Source organism: Aythya ferina, assembly GCF_964211825.1.
Source record: "Aythya ferina genome assembly, chromosome: 20".
NCBI lineage: Eukaryota > Metazoa > Chordata > Aves > Anseriformes > Anatidae > Aythya > Aythya ferina.
This window is the reverse complement of record NC_140318.1, coordinates 4973050-5000585: the sequence shown is the minus strand read 5'-3', so window position 1 is coordinate 5000585 and position 27536 is coordinate 4973050. Positions and strand designations below refer to the sequence as shown.

At 47.3% G+C, this 27536-nt stretch overlaps 1 protein-coding gene and 1 long non-coding RNA gene across 6 annotated transcripts in view; one reads left to right on the top strand and one right to left on the bottom strand.

The window, feature by feature from the left end:
- The first annotated feature begins 738 nt into the window (after positions 1-738).
- The window catches only part of LOC311422000, a 60700-nt gene continuing 33902 nt past the window's right edge, over positions 739-27536 (top strand). For 4 of the 5 annotated variants that reach the window (XR_014685127.1, XR_014685128.1, XR_014685129.1 and 1 more), the window contains exon 1: positions 739-890. This is a non-coding gene — a long non-coding RNA (uncharacterized lncRNA). Of the gene's footprint in view, positions 891-13836; positions 13951-27536 lie in introns of those variants that run through there. The other variant, XR_014685131.1, reaches the window with a different exon arrangement.
- Positions 1957-27536, bottom strand: part of CFAP77 (cilia and flagella associated protein 77) — a 60591-nt gene continuing 35011 nt past the window's right edge. Inside the window, exons 2-6 of the mRNA XM_084494593.1 lie at positions 26602-26701; positions 25827-26055; positions 13753-13855; positions 12097-12192; positions 1957-2213 (exon numbers count right to left, since the gene is read on the bottom strand). Coding sequence (XP_084350719.1) covers positions 2091-2213; positions 12097-12192; positions 13753-13855; positions 25827-26055; positions 26602-26701 — 651 coding nt within the window. The 3' untranslated portion in view covers positions 1957-2090. The remainder of the gene's footprint in view (positions 2214-12096; positions 12193-13752; positions 13856-25826; positions 26056-26601; positions 26702-27536) is intronic.

The following is a 27536-nucleotide window of genomic DNA, read 5'->3' as shown; positions in this document are numbered from 1 at the left end:
TGCGGCGAGAGGGGCCGGGCGGCGGGGAGGCTGCAGCAGCGCTAAAAGCCCGTTACCAGTGGGTGTCACTGCAGGACAAGCAGCGTCCGGACCCGGGGGCGGCGGGGCCGTGCTGGGGCCGAGTCCCGGCGGTCCCGGGATGAGGACAGGGACCGGGACCGGCCCTCACCGAGGCCGCCCAGGCCCGAGGCTGCGAGGTTCGGCCTTCCTGGGGCCCCAGCACCGGGTTTTGGGGCGCTGCGAGGCCGCTCGCCAGCCCCTGTTGCAGTCTGGCTTTGTGGTCTCTGCTGCTTTTTTGGACCCGTCCTGGAGAAGCAGCAGCTCTGCGTGGGCTTGGTTGCAGCGTGCTCGTTTGGCAGCCACGCAAGTGGCAAAAATAAAAAAAAAAACCCAAAGCCCATCTCGCTGCGATGCTCCCTGCCCTGCGCACAGCCCCAGAGACCCGCAGGGCTGCCGCAGGAGGGCTCGGCTGCTGCTGGAGCTGAGCTGGCAGCAAGGGAGACCTCGTGCCTGGGTTGCTCGCCCACTCCTAACCAGTGCCATTTTTAGCAGGACACGGTGTTTAAAGCCCGTCTCTCTCTCCCTGGGGAGGACAGAAAGGTCTCCTGTTATAATCCACTTCTGCCAGCATGGCAAACCCTGCTGTTACCCTCCTAGTTATTTCACACGGGCTTTATTTAGATGCCTGTGCTAAAAAGAGGGAACCACATAGCAGGGTTTCCCTGTGTGGAGCAGGTGACTTCTGTCCTCCCTCAGCTCAGGTGCAGGCAGGGAGGAGTTTGCTGCAGCTGCTCTCCCTTAAAAAGGGCATGGTGAGCCTCAAACTGCCCTAAGGAGGGTGCTGGGGATGCCTGAGCAGCTGGTGTGGAGCCCTGCTTGTCCTGGGAAAGGTAAGAAAAGCTGCTCCTGCAGCTTGCTTTGTTCTTGTGTTTCAAGCAACACCATTTAACGTCATGAAGGGTTCTGCTCCTTGAGGTCTGGGTCTGAAAGTTTGGCTGGAGATTGGGTGCGGGGAGAGCCCTGGGCTCAGGAAAGTTTCTGGAGACTTTTGTGCCCCCCTGGCTGCTGTGGGTCTGTGTAGGAGCATGTAGGAGGCTGGGGTGAGGTGTGCAGCACAAGGTCACATCCACCTCCTCCTGCAGTGCTTGGTGCTGTGCTTGGGGTGGTCTGGGACAGGGGATCTCACCTTGTGGCATGACCCTGAGGTGCTCAGCCTGGTCTGGGTTGACCATGGCTGAGCTGTCTGAGTGATAACAGGGTGCTGAATGCAAATGTTGAAAGCTAATGTTAGACTTAAATGTCTCCTGGTATAATCTGGGACATGATAACAGATGTGAGAAGCATAGGGATAGCTAATTATTCCTCTAGCAATCTTGGAGATGCACATTTGAAGTAATTGTGGTTAATATCAGCTGGTATTTTCTTAAGGTGTACTGACCTTTTGGGAGCAGACCACTTTTAAACACGCTAATACCTGCCTGAGCTGTGTGGGGCTGGGCCTCTACCATTGCCTGTGGGTGCCCAGGCTGGGGTTTGGATGCTGTGCTGGTGCTGGGAGGTTTGGGTCTGTTCTGCAACTGCTTGGAGAGGAGCAGCAGCAGCATTCAGGTGTGAGCGTGGGACTGGCAGAAGCTGCCTTCATGCAGCAAGGCCTCAGTTTGGCAGAGGGCTTAAGGCAGGTTTTGGGATGCCTTCATGCAGGCAGACAAACGCTTTGTGAAATGGACAGTCATGGGCAGCTTGCTTGCCTTGAGAAAGGCTGATGAGAAGGGCGGATGCGTTATGGAGCTATTGTAGACTTGATATTGGTGAGGATATGGTTGAATTTAATGTATAGACCCCTCTGCTTTCTCTGTGGGGTTGTACTGGTGCAGACTGGAGCATGAGATTGGTGGTGGTTGGACTGGGCAAAGTGTTGTGCATCTGATGTGAAGCAATGAACAGGCTGAGACAGGATTTTCCTTACATGTTAATGGTTTATTTGGCTATATCTGCATTATCTTAACTTCTAACAACCTGAGAGAAAGCCATTGTGGCCAGAACAGGAGTCTGGGGGCTGCAGTGCCCAGCACAGGGCTCTACTCTGGGCTTCAGCTCACGGCTTGGACGTCCTGGGGAAGGGGACGGCATCTCGCTGGCACTTCTCGATGGGCGGCACTGAACGCCTTTTCACGAGCATCACGGTCTGGAAAAGTACTGAGATGAGGCCCAACCTATAAGGAAAGGAGCAGATAGGGGATTGGTTACAGGGAGCAGCTGGCCGAGGAGAACAGGGTGTAGCACAAGCAGGGAAGAGACTGCAGATCAGTGCAAGGGTTTTTGACTGCTTGGGAAAACATCACTTCAGCTGCAGTTAACCACTTAACATGTTTGAAATGGGGGCTGATTTTCTGATTAACTTCAGGATATTTTTTACTCTGCTCCAGTAACAAAATCCTGTAGTCTTACCACTGTCAGTTATGCCAGCATCTGAAAATGTCAGATGACTTAAGATGGACTCTGAAATAAACACGACTTATTTTCCATAACACAGGGTGTAGGTGCCTCACTGAGGGGGGGTGGGATGGGTTCAGAGCTCCCAATGGGGTCAGGGACCTGTGTGTGACCTGCCCAACAAAACACAAGAGCAGTTTTCTCCTGGGAATCCCATTTGAGGTGGGGATGTGGTGAACAAATGACCATGACAAGGGGGAAGACACTTGGTGGAGTTAAGTTCTAGGGCCCTTTCTGGGTGAGCTGTACCAGAGGTGTGGTTTACACAGTTGTGTGCAGCAAACACATGCAGCAGATGCTACGTTTACTGTGATGTGAGTGTGTCTTCGTGTACAGGGTGGATTTACTGTGTGAGGCCACAGGCTTCACCTGCCCTGACCCAGTTCCTTGTGCCATATATCTGCCTTGTGTGGATGTGCAGAGCTTCCTCCTGCCTCCCCCACCCTGCTCAGGCTGGATGGATGTCAGGTTTTGCATATGTAATAATGCACAGCAGTCTCTGCCCTGGAAAGCTTGCTAGTGATCTCATTAATCAAGACAAACAAAGCATATTTAGCTATTCCCCCTCACTGGAGGAAGGTGTTCAGGTGCTTAAATATGCATTTGAGTGCCTAACTTCAGACAGTTGCTCTGGATGTTCTTGCTTTCCCACAAGTAGCAGCAGAGACATAACCCCTGTCGGGGTGGGGAGGCAGAACCAAGGCTGCTGAAAGGGGCGGGTGGCCCCTGGGAGCCCTCCGGAGCTGGCAGGGACGGTCCCCAGCCAGGCTGAGTCCGACCTCCCATTAAAGATGCAGGAGATTTTCCTCTGACCTGCATGGAGACAGCTGGGATTGTTAGGAAAATCCACTGCAAGGACAAGCTGAGCTGCTTCTCTTGAAGGTGCCTCCGTGTTTCCAGCTGTGCTCCCTGCCCAGTGCCACCAGGAATGGGGCAGGGTGAAATTTCTGCATGGGATTGGGTTGAAGCCATGGGGGAGGAAAAAGCAGTCGGTTTGTTCCAGTCTTGGTACAAAGCTCCTGGGTGAGAAATGTCACGCTGAGCCACTACCGACTGTAATTAAAATTAGCAGAGTCCTTGACAAAGTTGAGTGATGCCAGCTTCTGCCCTCAGCATGAGTAAGTGGGAAGCACCAGGTGTAAGACAGGGGACAAGTGTTTCTAAAAAATGAGAAACCCCCTCGTAATGAGGGATACCTGAGAAGTATGGATTAGTCCCAGGCCAATAATTAGGGACAAGATAAGGGTGTCCTTGGGTCAAAGGTCTTATTATGACAGACCGGTGTGAGAAGTCAGTGTCAGTGATGAATCCCCATATCTGATTCTTCTAATTCATATTTTAAATGATGAACCCAAAGGTACTTTCTCTAGAGACAGCTGATGATCTTTACCATTACTCTGATGTGGTTATGGGCTGCTACACCAGGATTTTGTCTGAATCACAGATTTGGAGCATAGGCTGTAGAAGAATAGGAATGAAGTTTGTAGGCACCAGCTTGGCAGCGTTCTCTGCAGGATGATAGAGCTGCAACTGTTTTCCTCTGCTCATTAGAAGCAATGTTTTGCTCCTTCATTGTGTATTTTATTGACAAATTAAAACATGCAGGGCACTTGCAGCTAGGATATTGTAACACCTTGCTTCAAAGAATTAGAGGGGCAATAAACTTATTCCTCCTAAAGCTTCAATATGTATTTGGGGGACCATTTTCACTTGGGTTTCTCAGTTAATGTTCTAAATTGGAGGACTGCAGGTGACCACTTGCTAAGCATTAGTGCGACCATTTGCATGCTACAAGCAGAGATCAGCCTGTTAAAGAAGGGCTAATAAATTCTGGGTGAGATACAAAAGCAGCTCAGCTGGTACAGGGAAGGCAGAAATCCCCCGAGGCAGCACAGTACATGCCCCAGAGACTGTTTTTTTTGGGTGCTGTTGGAGTGGGGCCTGTGGACTTTGAGGTGGGTGCTGGGGTGCGTGGCAGCAGCTCTGCACTGTGAGCACCCTTGGGAACTCGGCCAGGTTAGCTTCTGGGGGGGAGTAAATGGGCTTTGCAAGGGGTTGGGGGGATTAATTGAGATAGCTGGATTAAGTGGTTTGAGGTGACTTGTGGGAGGTGTTGAGAAGGAACCCGTGGACAGGACCGGAGCAGGGCTGGGCTCTCCTCCTGCTGGGGAAGGATCTGTGTGCGGCGGCACCCGCTCCTCTCCTGGCACCTGCCTGGCTCTGCGTGCTCAAAGGCAGCCTCCCAGCCTCGTACGATTTTTCACTTTAACAACAAAGCCGCCCCTAGACTCAGCCTGGTTTTTCCATCATCCATTTGATTGAATCCTTTTAGTGGGTGACAAAACACTTTCTTGAGCTCTCTTTACAGGAAACCAATCTCTCTTCCTTTTTCAAAACCTCCCTCATTTACAGGAGTCTAACAAATCCCGGGCCTTTTAAGTCCTTTCCTGTTTTTTTCCCAAAACAACACAAAACAACAGCGTCATGTTTGTAGATTTTTCGGTGGGGAGGAGGGAATAAAATACACAATACGGGAGATGGGTGCTGTACATGCACTGCACCGAGCATCCCTGTGCAGACAAAAACGCGCGCGCGCATCGAGATGCAAATGATTTCCGTGAAGCTATCACTTGTAAAGCTTGACAGAAAATAATGAGAAACACTAAATCTTTTATAAGGTCAACACTCAAGCAGCTGTCAAACAAGAAAAGAATTTAGCGAAAGATCCGCAAAAACTTCCATCGCCTCATTAAATCCAACAGGGCCGGGGCCCGGCGTGGTGAGGAGGCACCGGGGCGCCTCCGTTTTGTGTCAGTAATTTGCGGCGGAGGAAGAGGGAAGACGAAACAGCCAGCGCCGAAGGGGCCTTGGGGGAGGCTGGGGAATCGTTAGTGCGCCAGGAGCGGCCTCGGCTCCTAATTGGAAGCATTGGGCATTATCAACGGAGGATTTGCCTCGGCTCCCTGACAGCTCTCTAGGCCTGGAATGATAGCCCACTTGTCAGTGTAAAAGACCATTAAAAACAAACCATTTTGATTTAATTGGAGGCGGTGCGCTGGGGGCCCAGGTGAGGCGCTTCATCAGCTGATGTTGGCTGCTGATGCCTTTTTCCCCCTGTATTGATGGCTTTTTTTTCCCCTCCCTTTCAAAAACTGTCTAGGAAAGAGAAAGAGGTGCTGAAAGATCCTTCACAGCTGCACCGAGAGTGGCTTTCAATAGGGTTGTCAACAAATGCCATGACAAGTTAGGGAGAGGCAGGTATTTTTAAAACAGACGTTATTCTGTCCAAGCTGAGCTGCGCTGGGAGGTGGCTGCTGGATTATTAGGGTTACAAATACCGCGGCTTCTCCTGGCAGTAGCGTGCCTAACCTGCTTAATGAATGGGCTGGATGGCTTCTCTCCACCTTTCTAATTTCAAGAAAGCGAGGAAATCCAGGACAAAGGGATCTGGGCTAAATGGTCCTTGTGTAGCAAAAATGGGAAGGATTCAGACTGTGCGCAGTAATTTTTGGCTGCTGTGTTTAATGCCCCACTGAGACTTTCCTTTTTTTTTTTTTTTCCTGCTTCCTGAAAATGGAGGCCATGTGTGTTTGCTGGACCACACTGGTCACTCGGTCTGGGCGATAGTGCAAGTAAAGGAGAATTCAGGCAGTCGAGCTGGAACCTGGCTTGTTGCCTGCTCGGCAGATGTCCCAGGGCTGGAGCAGAGCAGGCAGCTTTCACACCAACTGCGGGTTTTTGAGATTTGTAACTCAGCCCCCTTTTGTGCCAGGCAAGAGTTTTACTCCAAGCAAAGTTGTTGGTTGGCAAATGGTGCCTCCACAGAAGGCAGAATTCCCTGAACAAAAACCTCCAGGCCATTTAAAAAGCAAATCTGGGAATCTGTATGGAGTGGTAGCAGTGGTAGTAGGGGCTTACCTGAAAACAACACAGCATGTGAGGCTGCAAGTGCCCCAAATCTGTTCCTTCATGGGTGAATATCTCTACTGGCACCAGGCACTGGTTGCCAGTAGTTGCTGCCTTTGGACACGGGGGCTTGGATGCAGGTGGAGCCTGTCCTGGAGATGGCCCAGGCTGTAAGGCTGCGTAGGGAGTGGTGGTGTGAGCTGTGCCTTGTGCTGCAGAGCCTGAGATGCTTGGTTCATCGTGGTCCTGGGGCTTCTGGAGTCGGGTTTCAGTTAGAGGCCAGATCTAAATATATCCCCACACCCTTTATTATTTTTTTTAAAGGGCTTTTGTGGTTGTTTATGTTCTGTTTACTGGTGCCAACCAGGAGATGTTGGAGAGCAGAGAAAATGGCAGAGAATGATGGGCTACTGCGTCTATGAGGGGAAGGAAGGACCGAGCATGGGAGAGGGGAGTGCAGGGTGCTGTGAGGTGGTTGAGTGTGAAGCGATAGTGGCAGAGACTGGACAACAGAAATGCCTTGCTGTGACTTGAGTGATTATATTGTAGTTCTAGCTGTTGGGCAAAACAAGAAAACCCAAAGAATCTCCTTAAAGCAAGATAATTTAGAGCTGGTTATCGGGGCCCGGAGTGTGCATTTAGTTACAGATGGCCACAATATGGGAGGTGACACCTGCATTGTTGCCCCAGTGGAGAATTGCAGGGATCAGGACCTGGGTAGCAAGGTTTCGACCTATTTGGGACCTTGTAGGGTTTTGTATTTAATTTGAGTTGTGCCTGTTGCAGGCAGGGCAGCCCTGAAGGCCCATGGAGCTGCTCTGGGTTGGACTGGGACCCACTGATTCATTTCGCTTGGGCCACTGATCAGCCATCTGGTGCCACAGATTTTTAGTCAGCCAAAATCCCAGCTGAAGAGAGGCTTGATCTGGTACCATGGTGACAGCAAGCTCTTGAACTCATTGCGCTGGTCTTCAAGTGCTATCAAGGCCACAGGAGACAAGTTTTCTAACACTCCAACTCCATGAAGTCCTGTTGTCCTCCTCAAGCCTGGGAGGGTAAATGGTGCCTCGGAAAAGCCAGCCCAGTGTGTGCTGTGCGCATCAAGCACAGGTTAGTGTAGCACAGTCTGTGGCTTTTCTGACAACAATTGCAGGATTACATGAGCTGTGCTTGTCAGTTCAGCTCTTCAGACAAAAATAGAGGTAAGGCATTAAAAAAAAATGCACAACATTTTTTTTGTGCGTGTGTTAAACCTCAACTGTTAATCCTGATGAAGGATCAGGCTGTGAGCACATATCGGATCCCTGGTGAGAATCAAATTCTGGAGCCCAGAATTTTGCTGCAAAGTTTATACAGTGGGGATTCCTCTAATTACTTTCACTGGAAATTTACCTGACAGAGCTTTCCCAGGTAATGCAAGGCATACGCGGGAGAGCCGCTCAGCCGTTGACAGAGCCTTTGATTTTGTGCCAGGTTGCAAATTAAGTCTTTTGCCAAGGTACCCGAACACTTGCTCGTCAATTGCTTATCGCTTATTCATATCGCGCATCGAGCGCAGCTCGTTTCATCTGCTGGGGAAGGCAATGCGTGTTGACAAAAGTGTTGTCCAAAGTTGCTGCATTTTTCTTTCCTCCCTCTGTCTGGTCAAGTAAACAAGAATATTCTCCCTGGAAAGCCACCTTGAACGTCTGTGCAAGTTGGAATTCTCTAATGAGCGAAGAAAAAATAAACCTCGTGTGTGTCACTGACACATGGTGTGCAGAGCTGCTTTGACACACGGGCAGATTCTGTCCTTTTACATCACTGCTGCGTGAGGTGTTGCTACCAAAATAAATGCCCTTCTGAGCTGACTTCACAGAGCCCTGAAAATCTATTGTCGAGTGGCCAGTGCTGAGCACTGGTTTGGATTATGACTATTAAAAATTCAGATGGAGGCAGCTGAAGCTCACCCTGGACTGCCTCTCTGCAGACGGCAAGGCTGTGGGGATGCTGTATTTTGGCAGCAACATATTTTCCAGAATTTGATGCTGAGGATGCCGTTCTGCTCAGACCAACACAATGCTAGCGATGGGTGATGTGAGGACAGGGCACATGGCATGAGCTGGGGGCAGAAGGTTTTCTCTGTGATGGGTATCTGAGCTCTTATAGTCCCCCGAGAATGTAGTCCTACATCGACAAAAAATAGTCTTGGTGCACAGTTCTAGCTGTGATCACAAAACCTGAGCCCAGGAATCTGGTCACTGCAGGCAGAGCAAGCCTTTGCTTTAGGGAGTGACTGAGGAAGGGGAGTAGAAACATCTTGCTGAGGTGAATAAGGAGTTAACTTCTGCTGGGATTTGTAATAAATTAAAAAAAACCTTTCCCTAATGAAGTGCCCGCCAGGACGTGACTGGCTCCCCACGACCTGCTTGTCTCAGTGAGCTGGGGGCCCAGGAGACCCGGCGGCAGGTCAGTCCTCCAGAGCGAGACGCGGAGCAGGAGCGCGCGCCCCTGGTGCGCGAGAGCCTGTAACCCACACGGTTGGCTTAATAGCCTGGGCCATTATTCTAAAGCAGTGGGGCTGAAACCTAAATCCAAATGAAAACATAGTCAATTTGTCTGTACTTTAGCGACTGAATGGCTGGGTAATGCCATGCAGCCCTGGCAATGTAGGGAGCAGGCGGAGGCAATTAGTGGGGAGGGCAGAGCTCCTTTGTTTTCTCTTCTGCTTGCTCTGAGCTCTAGCACGATGCCAGGTCTTGCATGGACCTAGTGGTAAGTCCAGCTTAACAGGCACTTGGCTATCTGCAAGAGGAGACGATGGGAGCAGAAAAATCCTCCTTGATGATCTTTATGGGTTTAGAAGGAACAACATTTTCCTGTTGCACCCTGCTTTGGATTACAGCCACCTTGCTAACAGGTTGTTCTGCAGGCTCAGAGCAAGCCAGGCTGTGAAAGGCATCTTGTAGCTGATAGGCAATATTAGAGGGAGCACAAGGATGAGTAGCTTGAGGACATGTTGCACCCCTGTGCCTTGCACCAGCCTCAGGTCACATGGAAAATAGCATAAATAATGGCTGTGGGGTTGGGGGCAAGGGATTCTTTCAATGTTCTTGCCGAGAGTTAAGTTCTTCCCAGGCCATGAGCACCTTGTATAATGGCCAGAGCAGGACAATCTCACCGACAGACAGTAGGAAATATGCAGATGGAGTCTGCTAATGAGCTTGACTTCAGCTTAGTTCTTCTGAAAACTACAAGATCTGTTTTAGTCAGGTGTTTTTGCTTGGACAGTGAATTGACTTGTTCTGCAGCTCCTCAGCTATCAAAGTGACTTTCACAGTGCAGCTTCTTGGTAGAGAAAGCAAGACACCTGGTCAGATGGGAGCCTTGCCTTTATTGCTATCAGCTTTTGGTGATCCTGAGGAGGCCTTGTAGGGGTGGTGGGGAGTCTGAGAAAGGGGAGCAGCTCTAAGAGGCCTTGTAATTCAAAGCAGTTGCCTTAAATACCTGTGGTGAGCTTTCTGCCATTTCATGTACAACTTTGCCCTATTCAGAAACTTCTCTGGCCTCTGTAAATTGGAGGACGGAAGAGCACCTGAGACCTGTGCTGACTGTATTGAGTTGTTTATTTTTAGTGGTGTAGACTAAATACAGTGTTTTGGTAAATTACCTACAGTAGCCGATGCTGACAACTGTCTTCCCCAGGTCACTGAGTTGCTCTAGGAAAGCCATAAGTTAGTTATCCACCACCATGTTAAGGCCTGAGAAAGATTTAATGAGAATAAAACTGGCATAGGAACAAACTTCCTTGCCTATTTGGAGCACTGCTCTTTTTTTGTCATCCCTGTAGTGGAGGGGATAGTAGCGAGTGACTGCTGGAGTCCCTGGGTTTGGCTGAGTTTGGATGAAGGGCCAGCTTGTCTTTCAAGGCTATTCTACCACCACCCATGTAAAAAACCTGATAGAGATGGTTAAGGCACAGTTTAGAGACTATTAAATGCTTTTTGAAGCCATCAACTTTCTTTGGGGTGTTGCTGCTCATAACTGGGCAAACTCTTATGGATCCTTGAGATCATTTTTCCATGGAGAAAACCATGTACTGAAACTCAACTGAGCAATGAATTTCCTGATCCAAGTTCTAACATGAATAGTGCATGTTAGATCTGCAACTGGGGAAAGGTAAACCATCCAGGTTAATGCAATGAGAAAGGAATGAGGCAAATCTGTAGATGCCAGGCAAAACAAGTTGCTCCTCCTCCCCTAGATGCTGTTCCTAAGAAGGAAAGGAAGAGGAGAGAGGAGAAAGACTCAAGTGGTGTCTGAGACCTGTGGCTGGGGGAAGAACCCAAGCGCAGTCCTGGATGAAACAAAAGGGAAAGCATGAAGAAAAACAGAAGCTGAAAAATGAATAGTGATGGAAAGGTCTGGGGTGAGAGGAGCTCTAAAGAGGAGGCTTGCCCCAGTATCTCGTGTGACTTACACAATCTGTTTAACAGCGATCGGTCATGTTCTTTCCCTGACACTAGCCGCAGCAGCAGCTTTGTGCTGACAGGCAGCTGGGATAAATGATTACTGACATATGCTAATCGGACAGTCTTAGACAGGATGTAAAAGGAATACATCAAGGTGGTGCAAAACATATTTCTTGGTTGAAACTCTCCAACTTGTACAAGTAAATTAGCTTCAGGAAGTCACAAGGCTCCTTCATTGTTTTAAACTGCAGTTAAAAATCAACAGCAGAGCAAAAAAAATAAATAAATTAAAATAAAATCCCAGAACTATCAGAACAAGGGCTAGGGCAGAGGGCTGAGAGACTCTTTGCAGTGGTATCTATCAATGCCAGATATGATTTTGGCCATGTAAACTCCCTCCAGGGCTTCGATGCTTTCAGACTTTCTGGTGTCTTTCTATTTCCCATGCCCAGTTCTTCTCCCTTCCTTTGTAAAATGCCCCCTAGCTCTTCACTTGAAGTTTCCCTGTAATTTACACCACAAACAAAGCTAACAGAATTTGAACAAGTACCCCAGAGCACAGCAAGATACACAGATGAGTTCAGGGAGATGTTCAGATCCCATTGCTAAAACAAGAAATCTTCACCCTGGCTCTTATTTGGATCAATTAAAGGAAGTGTCATGCACATCTGTAGCCTGGCTAGGCCCTCCGCTTGGTCACAGGGTGAATATTGTCAATCAGGTAGTTTAGATAGGTATCGAGAGCAGGTATCAGGAAACTTGTAGTTCTTGGGGTGAAAATGTTTCTTGAGACACATTAATCTGGTGTGGCTTGAATTAGTTATGCTGAGAGCTGTTAAAATGTCAGACTACCTAAAAGTAGGTTTGATTGTTTCACTCAGGTAGGGCAGTTGCAGAAATACCAGGAGGGAACAAAGGTCATGCCAACACTAATGGGGAAGTATAGCAAGATGCTTCTAATCTGGTAAAGATCACAGAAGAGTACACATTTTAGAAAATCAGTCATTAAGCCCTTCTTAGTCAACTGCTGCTTCTCTTCCAGGCCTGATGTCTGCAGAAAGCATCCTACCCTGAAGTCCGATAGGGGCTGGAGTTTAAGCACATCCAGTGTGGGAACACTTTAGGGTCTGAGTTTCAGGGAGCTCTGCAGTAAGAGCTTCATGTCTACCCTCACGTGATAAGGGTATTACCAGGGAACACAGGCAAGTTTAGAAAGTGTCTCTGAGTTCAACCAAGTACTCCATACCTTCTCCAGGTGGGGCAGGTGCCAGAAGGACTCCTCCTTCACAGGTACTGGCTGTTTTCGGAGAACTGTGGTACGAGTTTCACGCAATTTGTCTTTCTGGAATCAAAGATACACCAGAACAGGCTGAAATGGCTGCGCAGCTATATACATCAGGTTGGTGTCTTGAAACATAATGATGCTGGGATGAACTAGTCTAAAAGTCACTTTGGACTGATGATCGCTAGTTCCTGGTCTGGGTGGTCTTTTGTGTCCATGCAGCTAATGCTGATATCTACAGCACACTGAGGAAAATGTGGGCAACTGCCAACTCTGAGCTTTATGTGGCATCTCAGTGAGGTGACCACTGCCTGCTAGGAGCCCTGAGCTACAGCCCTGGCTCATCACTAGCTGGGAGAGTTGTTTCTACCACTGCAACCACAGGGAAGATTTCCTGACTGATGTGTTTCTCTTGTGATTAATTGCAATGTACAGTACTTGATGGTCCCAGTACAAGCCAGTGTAGGTACCTGGTGAATGTCTTGGCAAAAAATATTCTGTGCAACTGCACAAAACCCTGGGGAATCTGTTTGCTTTGTGCTCTGGTTTGTAGGTATGTGTTACTTAACCCAGTAATTGGGGGCTGCAAGCTTCAGGAACTTGATGGAGAGAACTTAGTGATTAAAACATCAGTCATTACTAGATAAGTTAGGGATGCATTTTTCCAACATTCTGGGCTTGTGCGTTCATAAAATAGCTGCTAATTAAGAACACTGTATTGCACTTCCACTATAAAGCATACTTTGTGATGGCAGTAAGCCCATTGAAATTGGTCATTACCATATTAGCTCGACTCTTCCTTGAGTCATTAACTAATAAAACAGTCATTGGCTGCTTTTAAATGTTATTACAATATTGCTATGTTTAACAGCTCTAACAACTGCTCAGGGTGTGTGCATCCACTGTGACATGCCAGCATCAAGGCTGGTGCTGGTCCTTCGAACATTTGGCTGCTCCATCCTTTTGTCCACTGCTGCAGGTAACCTGAGCAGAGCTGATGCTGTCCAAGGACAATCTGCAAGGCTTCTGGCAAGAGGATGGCATTAAATACCAAAGATAACTTGAAACCTAATGCTTTGTTGCAGCAGAGCTTTTAGTATTGTGATGCAAAAAGAGCTAGAGCCTCCATTTTAATTGATAACAGGAGTTTAGCTGGGCACCCTGTGACCAGGGACATATTGATGCAGACAGATGCTTAATGATAGCTAAAATGGTGTCTCTGTGGGACAGGTGCCTAAGCCTTTTGGAAGGCTTTGACCACAGCACCACTGTCCTGAGCTTGCTCAGCTCCTGTGTATACCTTCAGATACAACAATACTTTAAAATAAACCTTTCCTTTTGTCTCCAGTGCACTTTCAGGCATGCACAGTGCAATTTTCACATCTGGTGCTCACTCCCACAGCATTACTCTGCAGGATGTGCTCTGGCTGGAGCCAGGCCCATCTTTGCTCAGAAGCAGCTGATTTTTATTAGGCTTTGCCAGCCTTCTAGCAGTCAGGGAAAATGGTTTCTCAGCTGGGACTGTTCACTGTGATGGAGAGAAAGAAGCCCATCTATTGTGGGGTGGGATGGGGAGTTCATGGCTGGTAGCAAGCAGCAGTGCTGTTGGAGTATTATTACCTTTTTCTTTTCCACTCGCAGGGCTGCTGTCAGTGCTCTCTGCTGCTCCATCCACAGCTCCTTGTATTTGTGTTGGAGGACGTCAAAAAAGGGAGTGGAAGGCCTGGAAAAAATGTTCAAAGTACAATCATATAATCTCCAGGGTTAATGCCTCTCTCTACCTCCCTGTGCTGATTCCCTTCCCTGCTCCTGGAGAATGTGAGTGGTGAGAATGTGAAAATGTGACTGCTGTGGTGTTCAAAGAAGCCCAAACAGATGCACTGGGTGAGAGGACAACTGACAATCTGAGTCTGGAATTAAAACAGACTGAGACATTGTCAGGTGTCTGCAGCACAAAGGGGAGCTGAATGACTGAGCCCCTCTGGTGCCCCAGTTGCACAGAGCAGATTTATTTGCCTCTTGAAACAGGGCACCAGCGAGTGTCCCAGCCAGTGGGGGCAGAAGCAGGGGGACTGCAGATGACTACAACTCTAGATAAATGGTAAAATTAAGAAGTCAATTTATTTTGGGTCAGTTTACCTACTCTAAGCTGGCATTAACCTGACCAAGTTGCAGCAAAGCTGTGGCCCAGATTTGCTGAGCCTTGCTTTTGCCAAGGGAGGATGCTTTAACTTCATCAGCCACCGTGGGAGGTAGAATTGGCAGTGGCAGCAGTGGAACAGCAGGGCTCTTGCCTTGAGGACAGCATATCGCTTATCACTGCGGTTGTGGTGCTGTTCCTCTCCCCCAGAAGCAAACATTAGAAATCCCAAGGGAGAAAGTGACGGAGGACCTGCAGCTGAAATTTTATCGGTCTTTGTCCTTGCACACCCTGCTGGGGAGGGACTTTTTCTATCTCAGCAGCAACCAACGACATTGTGGAGCCACCAGCTTTGCTCACACTTGTAGCTTGCTGTGCCTTCAGCTGCTTTCCTGGAGCAGCAAGGCAGCAGGGCTTTCCCTGCCTGAGCAGGGATCTGAGCTGGGCTAAACGCTGGGTGGTTCTGGGCCACCAGAAAGTGGCTTTCTGGAGAGAGCTTGTGCACCAGGCCACAAGTGAGCTGGTGCTTCAATGTTTTTGTCAGCAATTGGCCTGAAATCATCAGCAGCCAGTTTTTAGCGGTCTGGAGGATCCTTGACAGTAGCGGAAGGCGCCAGCAGGGCATATGCAAATAGTAACTCTTCTGCTTCTTGTTCCTTCACCCCTGTGGTGACTTTTATTACTTAATTATTGCACACCACATGCTTCAAAACAGCCTAATCTATGGTCGTGTTTTCTAATGATACTAGATGTGCAATCCAGCAATATACATCCCAAGGGGGCATTCATATCAGAGGAGACATCCTTCTGCGGACCGCCCGTTTCATAGATCACATGCTGCAGGGCTTTTCAAGGCTTTGCCTACAAAAGAGCTGCATTGCTCCATACTATCATCTGGGGACACCTTGTGCCAAAGGGGACACTGACATTTACCCTCGGCTTCCCTTATGGTTTGGTATTTCATGCTGATCACAGCTGGGCTAAAATATCTACAAAGGATTAAAAGATGTGGCATAGCTGTGGTTGAGCACCTCATTGTATGGTGTAAACTCGGTAGTCCTTGCACATGCTTGTGGTGAGCCTTGTGGGCTTGTTTCCTTGGTCTGACCCTTCGCTTTCCAAGGCAGGAGCTTTCCTGGTGTGTGTGAATAGCAGGGAGGGATGCAGGAGAACACGGAGCCTTTGTGTGTGGTGTTTGATTATTGATTTTTGTGATGGCTGAGTGTTTTCACCTCTCCATGGAGGTGACTTTTACCATCTCTGGTGGACCAGCCAGTTGGTGACTGATTAGTCCACAGCTGGCTTGTAAGTAAATGCTTGAAAGGACACATTTGGGTTGATGCTCTTCAGAGACTCTTCCCTGCCGTGTGATTAATCGCATTTAAATCCTGATCCAGCAAAGTATAGAATCATGCCTGGAATAATACATGCATGAACTGTCTCTGGGAAATTAGTAGGGATGACTCATGTGCTTAGTTATATGTACGGGTTCTGGTGGGCTGTAAGATGCAGTGCTTGATCTGGCTTTTCTTGCCTCCTTTGAGAGAAACATTGAGAAAGTGGGGCAGGGAGCAGGGGATATCAGGCAACACTTTGACTAAGGTTACTGGAGAAATTTTAGCGAGGCAGCTTTTTCTTTGTAGGTCAAATGCTGCTACCGTTGGGGTGGACGGGGAGTTCTGGCCCTGATATCGGTGTCGTTTGGTGGTGTGGCTCACTGCAGCTGGCCTAGGGGAAAATGTCCTCTCACCTTAATGTTACTTGAGGACAGGAATGAACTGCTTGTATGCTCCGTTTCCCTCTGTCACCCTGCCCAGATGTCGCTGCTCTGAGCTGGGAGGATTTTGCTGTTACCGTCTGGGGCTGCTGTTTTTTGGGGGTGGGGGTGTAGGCAGAGAGCCATCTGCTGAAAGCTCTTATAGTGGATTAAAACCTGTCTCATTCAGAGCAACTCAGATCTCCTTGTTTTGGCACAAGCATCCTGCCACAGAAAGGGAAGGGAAAGAAAGTTCTGATAGGATGTAACAAATTATTTATAATTGTCGGAAAAAATAATCAGCCGCTTCCTTTTATAGTCAAATAGTTGGAGCCACTTCTAATGTTGACATTTCCTAAATATTTTAGAATTTATCTATGCACATATTCAAAACTATTATCCCTGAAACAGTCCCTGTCTCTTTAATAGACTCTCTAATTTACTTTCAAGAGTGAGGCTATAGACCTATTTTCAACTGAAATGACAAGCGCCTGCTTACTTGGTTATACAATGTGGTGTGCTAGTCTGCCAGAAATCTCCTGGAAACGAAGCTGCAGCTGTTCTAATAGGCTATTTTACTGTGAAAACAATGTTAAAAAGTATAATAAAGTATTAACAATATTAAAATAAAACAGTGTAGGCCTTAAATGAGCTACAAACTAGTTAAATCTATTCTATTCAATATGAGCCTTCAGTGCTTTGCAGCTGATACCTCAGAGCTGGGATTTATCTAAAATGAAGGCACCAGGGACATGCAAGGGAAATGGTAATTATAATTTGCAAACATTAGGCTGACACTTTTTTGTGTATGTGTGTATAAATTCTGACAGCTGTGATTTGTGCGGCGTGCCAAATAGTGCACCACCAAGCCGGGAAGGGCTCCCTTTCTGGCAGGCCATCCTCAGAGCAGCAGCTCATTAAAACTTTGGAGAAGGAGAAGTTGCCGAAAACAGGAAGGCGTCAGAACCATCTGAGGGACTTTTGGTACACGCTTGTTGAAAGGTGTTTGAGAAGAGAGCCTTGGGTCTGACAAACTGGAATTTTAGTACGCCTCTCCGTTCACAGTGGGGCAAAATAATTGGTCATCAGTGACTACTAATTTGGTTTAGTAGCCAGAGGCATTTTTTTTCTTCCCAGAAAATCAATGACAGTGCCGAGGTCTGTTCAACGTGATTCAGCTCAAGACGGGTCCTCATTTAGCTCTTGATGCTTCTTCCACTGGAGACAGCTATTTTGTTAAAATGAAATTAAAATCTATCTATAATGCTCAGCTCTGAGAGCGGCACCCGTCAATGCCATGCTGCTCTTGAGGTTTCAAGGTTGTCAGTCTCCCCTCAAACTTATTTTCAAAGGTTTATACATCAGCGGGGGAAAAAAGGTACTTGGCAAAAGTGGATACAAAGGACTCGTGCTCAGGAAGGGTTTTTATACTGGCTTAAAAGATGCAATCAATTTTATTGCTGTATTGTAAAAGGGTAAAAACTTGACTTGAGATTGCTTTTTTTTTCTTGTATTATTCAAAAGCACAAGGGCTCATAAATATTTTAACGCAAACTACAGCCCTTGGATTTTCCTGGTAGCCCTCCAGCCAGTGCAGCACAGCTCCTGCCTTACTCTGCCCACTGATGGTCAGGACAGGCTCTGGTGGGGAGCAGAGGACACTTGCATGGGCATCCACTCTCTGGTGGCTGCGTGGTTTTGGGGCTGCACCAAAAGCCCTGCTCCCACGTGTGACCCTCTAATTTCAAGGGCAGCTTAGTGGCAGCAGGCTCTGGCACTGCATAGGTGCCTATACAGTAGATAAATCATATCACTGATATTTTTACAGTTGTGATATCAAAGCTGTGTTACAACACCAACAGCTATCCTGAAACTTTAACCCTTTCTTGAAAGGTTAATGAGGCTTCATTTTCTTAGAGTCAGCCCTTGCTAGTGTCTTTCAATCTGAGATCATTTCATCTTGGTGTACAGCCAGGATCCACATTTGGGGTCTTCAGCCCACAGAGCTGTAAGAGGCACAGCCTTTGTACCCCTTCCTCACGTCCATTGTAGTGTGAAGGATTTATCCCATGGTGGTACTGTCCATACAGAGCTCTCTGTCCTGTCTTGTGGCTGGGGCTTGGATGGCCAAGCTGGCACTCTCACCAGCACAGATCAGTTTCTTGCTGGGAACCAGTTTGGTATCCAGTGTGGGGCTCCTCGGTGCAGCCAGCATAGATTATCTTCAGCAAATAAAGCACAAGCTGGGGTCTGTGATTCTGCTTGGGGCCTTGGGGTACCACCAATGCACACAGCACTGAGGCATTAATGCTGTGGTCCCTCTGCCCTGAAAGGGTGTTTATAGTACAGGAAAACTCTGATTACAGTTCCCTTGTACTGCTATATTGTCTCCCTTCCTCCCTTGTTACTGATGGGCTAGAGCTAGCAATCTATCTACCATTAATTTGTCTCTGTGTAGCCCAGCAGGAATCTGGGGCATGATTACAGCTCTGGCCCTTGTGTGAGAGCCGGCACGGCCCCGGCATCCCCTTGCAAACTGCCTGGCTCTGCCTTGCCTTAATTGTTCCCCTTTGGCCAGTGGACCTGTCTGCTCTAACAAGGGCAGTGAGGAGGGCCGAGGTAATTGAAGCACTTAGCCACCCTCCCCAGCATTGCCTCCTGCAGCTAATTAGGAAAGAGGGCCGCTGGGCTCTTCGTTATTTCTTCTAATTGTTTGTGGGTTTTGCATAACAGTGAATGGCAGAAGAGGGATGTTCAGTTAGCGGCGGATTCTTGACTTTGAAATTTGTATAAAAGGTCACTTACAATTTGTTAACACTTTCACAAAAGTGAATTCAATTAGCGGCTCCAGAAGTCCCTGCACACATGTGCATGTGTTTGTAAGAGGGAGAGATGGAAAAACATGCAGAGCGTGGATGTAAAGGCTCTTCGCTTTCCTAGGAAGCTTGTGGACTATACAGCAAAGTTATAGGCCCCTTACAGCTTTATGGTCCTCTAAATAGGTCCTGGCAATAAACCCATGGAGAGGCCTGAAAGATCATTTTTAAATGATCTCCACTTGTCCTCACTTTCCATTAACCACTGAAGAAAATAACAAGAGAAAAATTGGTAGAAAACACTCGGGGACCAATTTTTTTTGCAGTCTTTCCACTGGCAAAACTCCCAGTTGAAATAGTGGGTCTTTCACCCGTGTGGCAGCTTCAGGATCTGTGCCGTCGAAGCACTGATTACTCCGACTTTCTGAAGCTTCTTTACAGTCCTTGTAATTTGGATGAGGAAATAACAATATAAGTTATTTCACCGTGGGCAGCCAATGAGGCAGTGGCTTCTCCTAAGTGTCAGAGGATCTGTTATTTTGCTCAGAGGGCTCGTATGTATGGAACAGTAAAAAGAATAAAATCCATTGTAAACATGTACTTTAAAAGATTTATCAGATGCTCATAGCTGTACTTAGGAGCACACATGGTTACAAGAACACCAATTTGCTTTACTATTCCCTTCCAGGCCAAGAGTGAGATGTACACTTGTAACAATCCTAAATGCACACATGGAAACTCGTATCTTGCAGCAAAGATACCAAGACAGCTCTTACCTATTCAATAACTGGCTTCAAAAGCTGGAATCTGCATGTTAATGCTGGTCTTTTGGGTTGGAGATGCCATGTGGCTTACTTAGTTGAAGGTTATTTAAATTTGTCTTCAACAAATTTATTTCTACTGACTGGAAATCCTCTTATCCTCTGAGAAACTCAGGTGGGATGTGGTTAGGGGACAGAGCTATTCTAGCCTAGCAGCCTCGAACTATGACTGAGACTGAACACTGCACCGTCTGCAGCCACCAACACCTACAAATGCAAACCGTCCTGATCAGTGTGCTGCTCTGCTTTCATTTGGAAGAAAAGTCCCCTTCCCCCCTCAAAAAAATAAACAACAAAAAAACTAACACTGAACAGAACAAATCAAAGAGTCAGGTCTTCCCCTTGACCTCCGGTTCATGCTTAAATCTCTGGCTAGGTGGGGATATTATTTCATTTAAAAGGAAAAGATGCCAGTAAGGGGTAGAAAGCTTTGCTTTCACAAAAAACAAAAAAAAGATTCTGTGGTTATTTCCCTCCGAACTAGGTTTTCATTGTACAAATTGCAAAAGCAGAAGTTTGCAGGGGGGAAAAAGTCTACTTGTGGCAAGAAGTAGTTTTAAATGGTAATAGTTCTGGTAGAAATTCTTCAGCCAGCTCTGATCCACAGAAATAATTTTCTATTCTGTATAATGCATTGGGTACTAAAGGATCTAAATCATCATCCCTTTTTTCCCCATCTTGCGGCTGATGTTCAGGACCTGAACCTTATGCCAAAACATGTCTATTTTCTGTTCACGTGAGAGCCTGAAGCAGTCAGACTGCTACAACTGCAGGAAATAACTATGCTGATGGAGAACCAGCATCTTCACAGTGCACTCGAGATTGCGTATGGACCTGTTACCCCTTCAAACAGAGCTTTGCCCACCTGGCACAAGGCAGTGCACTCCAGGCAGACATGGTTGGGAGCTATGCAGTAGCGATACACGTGCAGCGATGTGAACACAGCCAGCCTGCTGTGTGTCCAATACAAGGGAATGATTCTTGAAATAGAAATTCTTATCTTAGCAACACGAGGATGGTGGCAGAGGCACAAAGTGTCTTTTGCTGTGGAGCTGGATAGGATGTGCAATTATCTGAACTGATGGGAGACCTATTTTTTTAACTTGGCTGTATGTTTTTATCTTCATGGTGGTTCCAGTCTCTATGTAATATTTTTATAGCTCTTGTGTCTGATTTTTTTCTCTCAAACTTTGGTTTGCCCCAGTCTTTTGGGGGCCTTGTGGCTTTACACACATTTGTTCTGCTTCCAATGATCATGGATCAAGTGTGGGCTTCCTGTAATCTTTCTTTCTTGCCTGTCCAGCTTTCCCTTTTTTTTTTCTGGAACGCCCTCTACTCTTCAGCATAGTTTCTTTACAGCTGGACTTTTTTTTTTTTTTTACTTCTCCCTTCTTCCTGGGCCGTATACTAATGGCCTGAAATGTTCTTTAAGTGTTTCAAAAATAAATTTACTAAAGCACTCTCTGTGCCAAAGAGTTGCTGGAAATATCAAAACAGCATTTGGGCAGCCTTTTGCACTTTGTTTTGGCTGTGTTCAAACATCATGGATGCTTTGGGTGGAAAAGCCATTTGCAAAGCACAAGTATGAACACTGAAAGCTCCCTTTTTGGGGAAGGTGAAAGATAAGGACAGAGCAATCAGTTAAGCCAGGAAGCTGCAGGAGAAGCCAATGTAACAGCTGAGCTGTTAAAGGCCAGCGAGACGATTGTCAGCAGCGCATTAGGACAACTGCAAATGATACAAAGAAAAGAGGAGGTGCTGGAAAACCAAAGCCTTTGGCCAGTTGTAACAGTTCGTAGAGGAGAGACTGCAGTGAACAAATGCTTCAGAGGTGAGTCTGCAGAAGCATGGTGAAAGCAGCTGCTCAAGGACTAAGACCAGTGTTAGAGAATGAGAGGTAGAGTGATGGGCGGAGATGAAGTTAGAAGGAAAATGGAATGTGAAATTCAGGAAAGGGACGATTGAAGCGAAGGCAGGCAGTAGGGGGGACCCGGCAGGAGACGTGGGGATGACAGAGTGCCAGGGAAATCCTGCCAGCACACCCAAGGTCAGCCCAACCTACAGGCCAACTGCCAAGTGGATGGCAGCATGTCTGAGGCAGGGTTATGGCCATGCAGGGTTTGAAGGAGGTACAGGTGTGGGATGGCAGAGAAAGGCACGTCTGTGCAGTCCTTGTGCCCAGGAACACGATCAGGGATGTAGAAGGCAGAATTAGCAAACTTGCATTAGTGAAAGAGAAGCAAATGAAAACTTTTCATTAAGATCAGCCCTGGAAATGTTAGTCTGTGATCATACTGAGGACGTACTCTGTGCTGCTGTAATGTCTTTAGCTCCTGGGGATAAAACTTGTGCTTGGGCTACCAACTGTGTGCTAGTGGGTTTTGCCTTCAGACTCCTAGTGTGACCTTGTGTAAATCAAAATCTAGCTGTAGACAGCATCCATATATTTGTGCTTGTTTCTAGTTCCAAGAACAAAGATTTAATACCTGCTAATTTCAGTGTATGGTACACTTCAATGACAGAAGGTGGTTAGGAGGCTAAATATGGGCTTGGGACTCTTTTGGGAGTTTCCAAATGCATCTGAATACCAAGCTGTATGGGCACCAGCGATGATCCTGGAGGTCTTCACAGATCCTTTGTGTCCTTAGTTCCAGTCTCATCAAGACTCAGGCCCCTCAGTGCCTTGCATTCTCCCTTTTGTACACAAGGTCATTACACAAGGAGGATGGGGATTGAACACACCTGCATGTAGCACTGTGTGGGGTTACTTTAAATGGAAGGAGAGAGGAACTGGGTCCCGGAGATCAGCAGCCCTAGATAGACTTCTTTCAGCTGTGTAACTTGCAATGCACAAAGAGCCTGTGTGGATGGGATGGGTTGGGTTGGCTGCCTGGGGGAGGTACTACAAACTCTGAGTATTTTCCTTGAAAGAAAATCTGTAGACTTGTTTCCAGCAGGGATGAGGACTGAGGCAGGTAAAGCTGAGTGTGCTCGCACTGCAGTGTGGTCATTACTGCAGTGCCTGGGCCCAGTGGGCACACACTCTTGCAAATTGTGGCTTGCACAAGGCAGCTCTTGTAGAGATCAGAAGCTGGAGCATGAATCAGAGGAGCCCAACCAGAGGGTGCCCCATGGGGGAGGCTGGGACCCTACCACATCCTCGTTACTGTTGACCTTGGCATGAGTGCTGCCTGCTGATGGATCGGTTACGGAGCTGGACAAGACCCTGGGGAACCACTGTATTATCTATTATCGTCCCATCAGTGCCTCCCCTGACCCCTCCCAGCTCCGCATGCCACAGGCATCAGGGAGGGAATAAATCTTTGTCTGATACTGAGAGAGAGAGGAAGCGAGAGCAGGAAAAAGGAGAGATGAAAAATGTCCTTTTTATGACTCTCACAACAAAGCTGGCCACATGATTCGTAGCAAACACCTCTCTGGGAAGAGGGAGGGAGAGAATGGGGGGAATCAGCAAAAAAGCAGAGCTGCTTCTCTCCCCTGGAAGATGCCCCCAGGGAATTAATAGAGAGGGGGCACGGGTGACCTTTGAAGGTAAATATATTGTGGAAGGAAAAAGGCCCTGGAGCTTCAGAAAACTCACACCAGTGTCTGTGAGACTGCCTTGTGAAATGCCCTGTGCAGCACACATCCACCATGAACGGGAAATGAAGGCGTAAGTGATCTGCTGTGCTAGAGGGAGCAGCAGGGCCAGGACGTGATTAATAAGGCACTAATAGCAAACCCAGCATTTATCTGTGTTCTTTTCTATTTGGGATGATCCAGGAGAGCTTGTACTTGTGAGCCTGGGGACAACTCCTGACCTTGGTGTCTTTAGAACACTTTAAGTGCCTTTAGCACTGCAGCCTAGGGCCTGGGAAGGGACCAGAGAAATGATGCCAGCTGCCCAAAGAAGCTGCACTGAGGCTCTGGGTGCAGATGGGGAGGGTTTGCATCGGCACTTTGGGAGGCTCACAGAGCTCTGGGGATTGTCCCAGAGCATTGCAGTGATCAGTACAGATGAATTCAGTGCAATGGGAAGGCACTGTAGCTCCTTGGCTGTACCATTTGTGGTGTGCCTTGAGCAGGGGAACACCATGCAGGCTCTGTTCTCGGAGAAAAAACTTTGATAAAGATCTCAGTTGCAGCAAAGTGGATGCTTTTAGAGGCAAGTAAGTTCTTGGAGTCACGGAAAGGGACTGCATACCACTGTTCTCTCCCCTTCTGCCCCCAGACAAGCACTTATCTTACAGCAAATGCGTTCCTAATTAGGAGCACTAAGAACCCAGTTATGCAGGGCTTAGAGTCCAAAAGCAGAAACAACTTAAATCCATTGACAAGCATGTCATTTTTAACAGGGAGCATCGTGTTAAAACTGGTCTGCTGTGACGAGGAACAGACCTGGGCTGGAGAGCACTCACCCATGCGGCTGTCTTTAACTTGCCAGTCATGAAAACTGAGTTAAATTCCCCACTTTTACCCAAATGGCTGTAACAACTCCTTGGTAATCCTAGTAATTTGATTTTGTCTATAACGTGCTTTTAAAGTAAAGGGATAAATACAATCAGTCTGCATAAAAGGTAGCTATTAAGGAGAAGACAAGTTGTACAATAATAACTTTAAATTAAAAGCCCTTTCCCACTACTTCTGCTGTTGTGGGGTCTGCAGATTTTCCTTAAAACTTTTGAAACGTGCCTAGACTTCTTGTAGGCAGCCATTTAACCTCCGTTTATGAAGAAATAAAGCAAAATTGATGTTGATTTTGGTCTACATTGGGGGATACTTTTCCAACATAAAAGCCCTTTTGCCTGCAATTTACAGAGCAGCCCTGTCACATTGGTGAGGGCTGATACTGATAAAGATAAAGCTTTATAGCTGGGGCATTTGCAGCTAACAGCAAGCTAATGCTGCATTTTCATTTTGATGCAATTAATGTTAATGTCTGCTACGAAAATTGTCATTAAATACCATTTTAAAATCCATTCAATTTGCATATGCAAAGCCCATTTACTATCATGTAAAATACACAGTGCCGTTCATCATGTCTTTTCTCTAGAATTTGTAGCTGTTATTTTTCTGGTAGTGATTATTATCCAGCTCTTAAAATGAAACCTAATGTCTAGTCCAGACCTGTACAGAGCAAGAAAACTGTGTTCCAGCAGCGTCAGGGCTGCTTTGGAGTTCTTTTCAGAGGTTTTAGCGCTTGTTTGCATTGGGCTTACGCTGGCTTTTCCAGACCACCATGTGCCCTCCAGCCTCCCCTGTGCTGCTGTAGAGGACGGGCAGGCAGCCTTAGCAAGGTGCTGATGTTCTCCCCTGCAGACTGCCCTGTTCACAACTACTCAGGAGAAATCAGCATGGCAGATAGCTGGGAGCTGGTATGTGAGGGATATGTTAAATGGGTCACTTTTACCACTTCTAAATACTCTCTCTTTGAACCTCAGGTGGGGCTCGTGTATGCTAGGTGCTTCTTAAAAATCTTTTAAGACACTGCACTGCAACCCAACTCAGTGTGAAGCTTTAAACATCCCACTGTGCTGCAAAGCAGGAATGGGTAGGCTTCTGCCCTGCTAGAGGGGTTGCTGGGGGAGCAGCCCTTGGGCTGTGCTAAAAAAAAAAAAAAAAAAAAAGCCCCTGGAAGCAGAAGGGAGAGGAGGGAAAAGCTGCTTTGTGTTCATTCTGACTTACTGGAAGTTTCTGCCTGATGATGCAGGGTGGTGAACAAACAAATGGGAGAGAGTGGAATAAAGAACTTGAACTGATCCTTAATTGCAACAGAGTATGAACACACAGAAATGCTTTTTTCTCTGACTCAGTATCACTTTCTGACCTGGGGAGGCAATTATTCTGGCTTGCAGATCTCCACCCTCCTTTAAAGTCAAAGGACTGGCATTGAAAATATTTTTAAGTGGTTCCAAGCACTTGGTGCCAGAGGTAGAATGGGGATGTGCTGTGGCATGCAGACTAGATTTAGGTAGCTGTTTGTGACATGTAGGTGGAATCAGGTGGCAAAACACAGAAGTGATGCTGTGATTCATTTGCTGCATGTCCAGGTTCAAGACACTTCTCTTTTGTGGACTGTACTGGCTGAGAGCCAGGGGAAGATGCAGATAAGAGAGTAGAAAGGGATAGTTCTGAGAAGGGCCCCAATTCTTGCCCCTTACCGTGCTGGCATGCCGTAAGTCATGTCTGCAGGTACTTTGGGAGGAGATCTCTTGAAGCGACTGTATTCATCGTCTTTGCGCCGTATGTCCTTGGCCTTGTAGTACAAGTTAAATTCACGGGCTGTGGTATAACCGGCCTTCAGAGCACCGCAGTTCATGGTGATGAAGTCCCGGGGCATATTCCGAGTTAAACCAGTCCTGGGCTTTATTGTGTTCCAGTGGCCTATTGCTGGAGATGGAAGAAGACATGAAGCAAAGAAAAAGATTAGGGTGAGCTTCTGTTTGGGGAAGCAGGCTGATGCAAGCTTTATGCATTGCACGTGAGGGCCTTGTGTGGCTTGTATGCATTTTTGCCACAGCTTCACTGTGCTGTGACCTTCAACACACCTTGCCCCAATTATTTTCAGTTGGGGACCTACCCCATCTGAATTAGCTGTCTTCTCGCTCTCCACCCTGACTTGCTCAGCAAGTCTGATTTCATGGGGGAAATAATTTGAGAGTGAGAGCTCTTCTGAGTTATGTAGCCATGTGTGTTGCCCTTTGCAGATGCCGTACCCTGTTCTGTTTGGGCTCTGTGTGATCCTATAAAAGTTTCCAAGATGCTAGGGAAACGTTAGTGGTCACCAAGCATTTGTTGTGATATTAATGAAAGTGGGTGAATGTTGGATTTCTTCACCTCCAGCTTGGCGAGAAGTAATGAGGAGCACTGGGAAGGAGAGCCCCTATTAGCATTAGGACATCGTTGCAGGTCTATGTTTTAGTGGCGTTGTCATACCTTCAGGGACTCCTCCATCTGTCCTTTCGATGTACAGCCCGTATGCAAAATCAAAGCCTGGCAGGGTATAGCAGTTTCTCTGGGGCTTTCCCAGTTCTGCCTGCAGAAGAATGAAGTTAAAGGAGAAGCATAAAGACCTTGTTTGATGAGCTAAACCTCCTGAAAATAAAAATATGTAACAGAATATGACCATGAGTGTCAGCAGTGGTTCTGGCTCCACTTGGCACGGGTTGGGATCCCACTGCCTGGACACAAGGGAGTGCCACAGTGCAAGGAGGACTCACAGCCATGAGGCTTCACCACAGCTGAAGCATGAGGGATGCTGAAGTTCACACAGGTTCATACCACTGTTAGTTAGAAAGTGACCTAGCCCTACTGGAAATAGGGCTCTTGATTTAATATACATGGACTTGAAGTCTTCTTGTTTGGCTGATTTCTCTCTTGGCTTGGGTGCCCAGCTGTGATGTCTACAGGGGGAAACTGCAGCTAGACTTGACTTTCCTTTAAGTTGCTTCATTTCCAACTTGTTCATCTTCTTAGAAAGCTGGCACAAACTCCCCCAAATGCAGTCACACAACCACTTCTGCCTGGGAATAATCAAGACGCAAGGCATATTGTGGGTGGGATAAGGAAGATGAAGGGGGAGCAGATCCCGGGGTTTATAGCACAGAAAAGAGAACTTGAGCTCAATAACCTCATTTCTATTTAGTTTTAAAATGAACTCTTCCCCAGCCCATGTGTACCCCAGCCTGGTGTTGTCTGTGGGATTAACTGACCTCCCTTCACCCCTTTGTCTTTACCCTCCCATCTCCATGGTGAAGTCACTGCAGGATGTGTGTGTCTTGAAACCTTATTGCTGCTTGAAAGGGAGGCGGTGGAGGAGGGATGGGGTGAGAGCCTGGCAGCTTGGGGCTGTGTTCCTGCTGGGGAGGCTG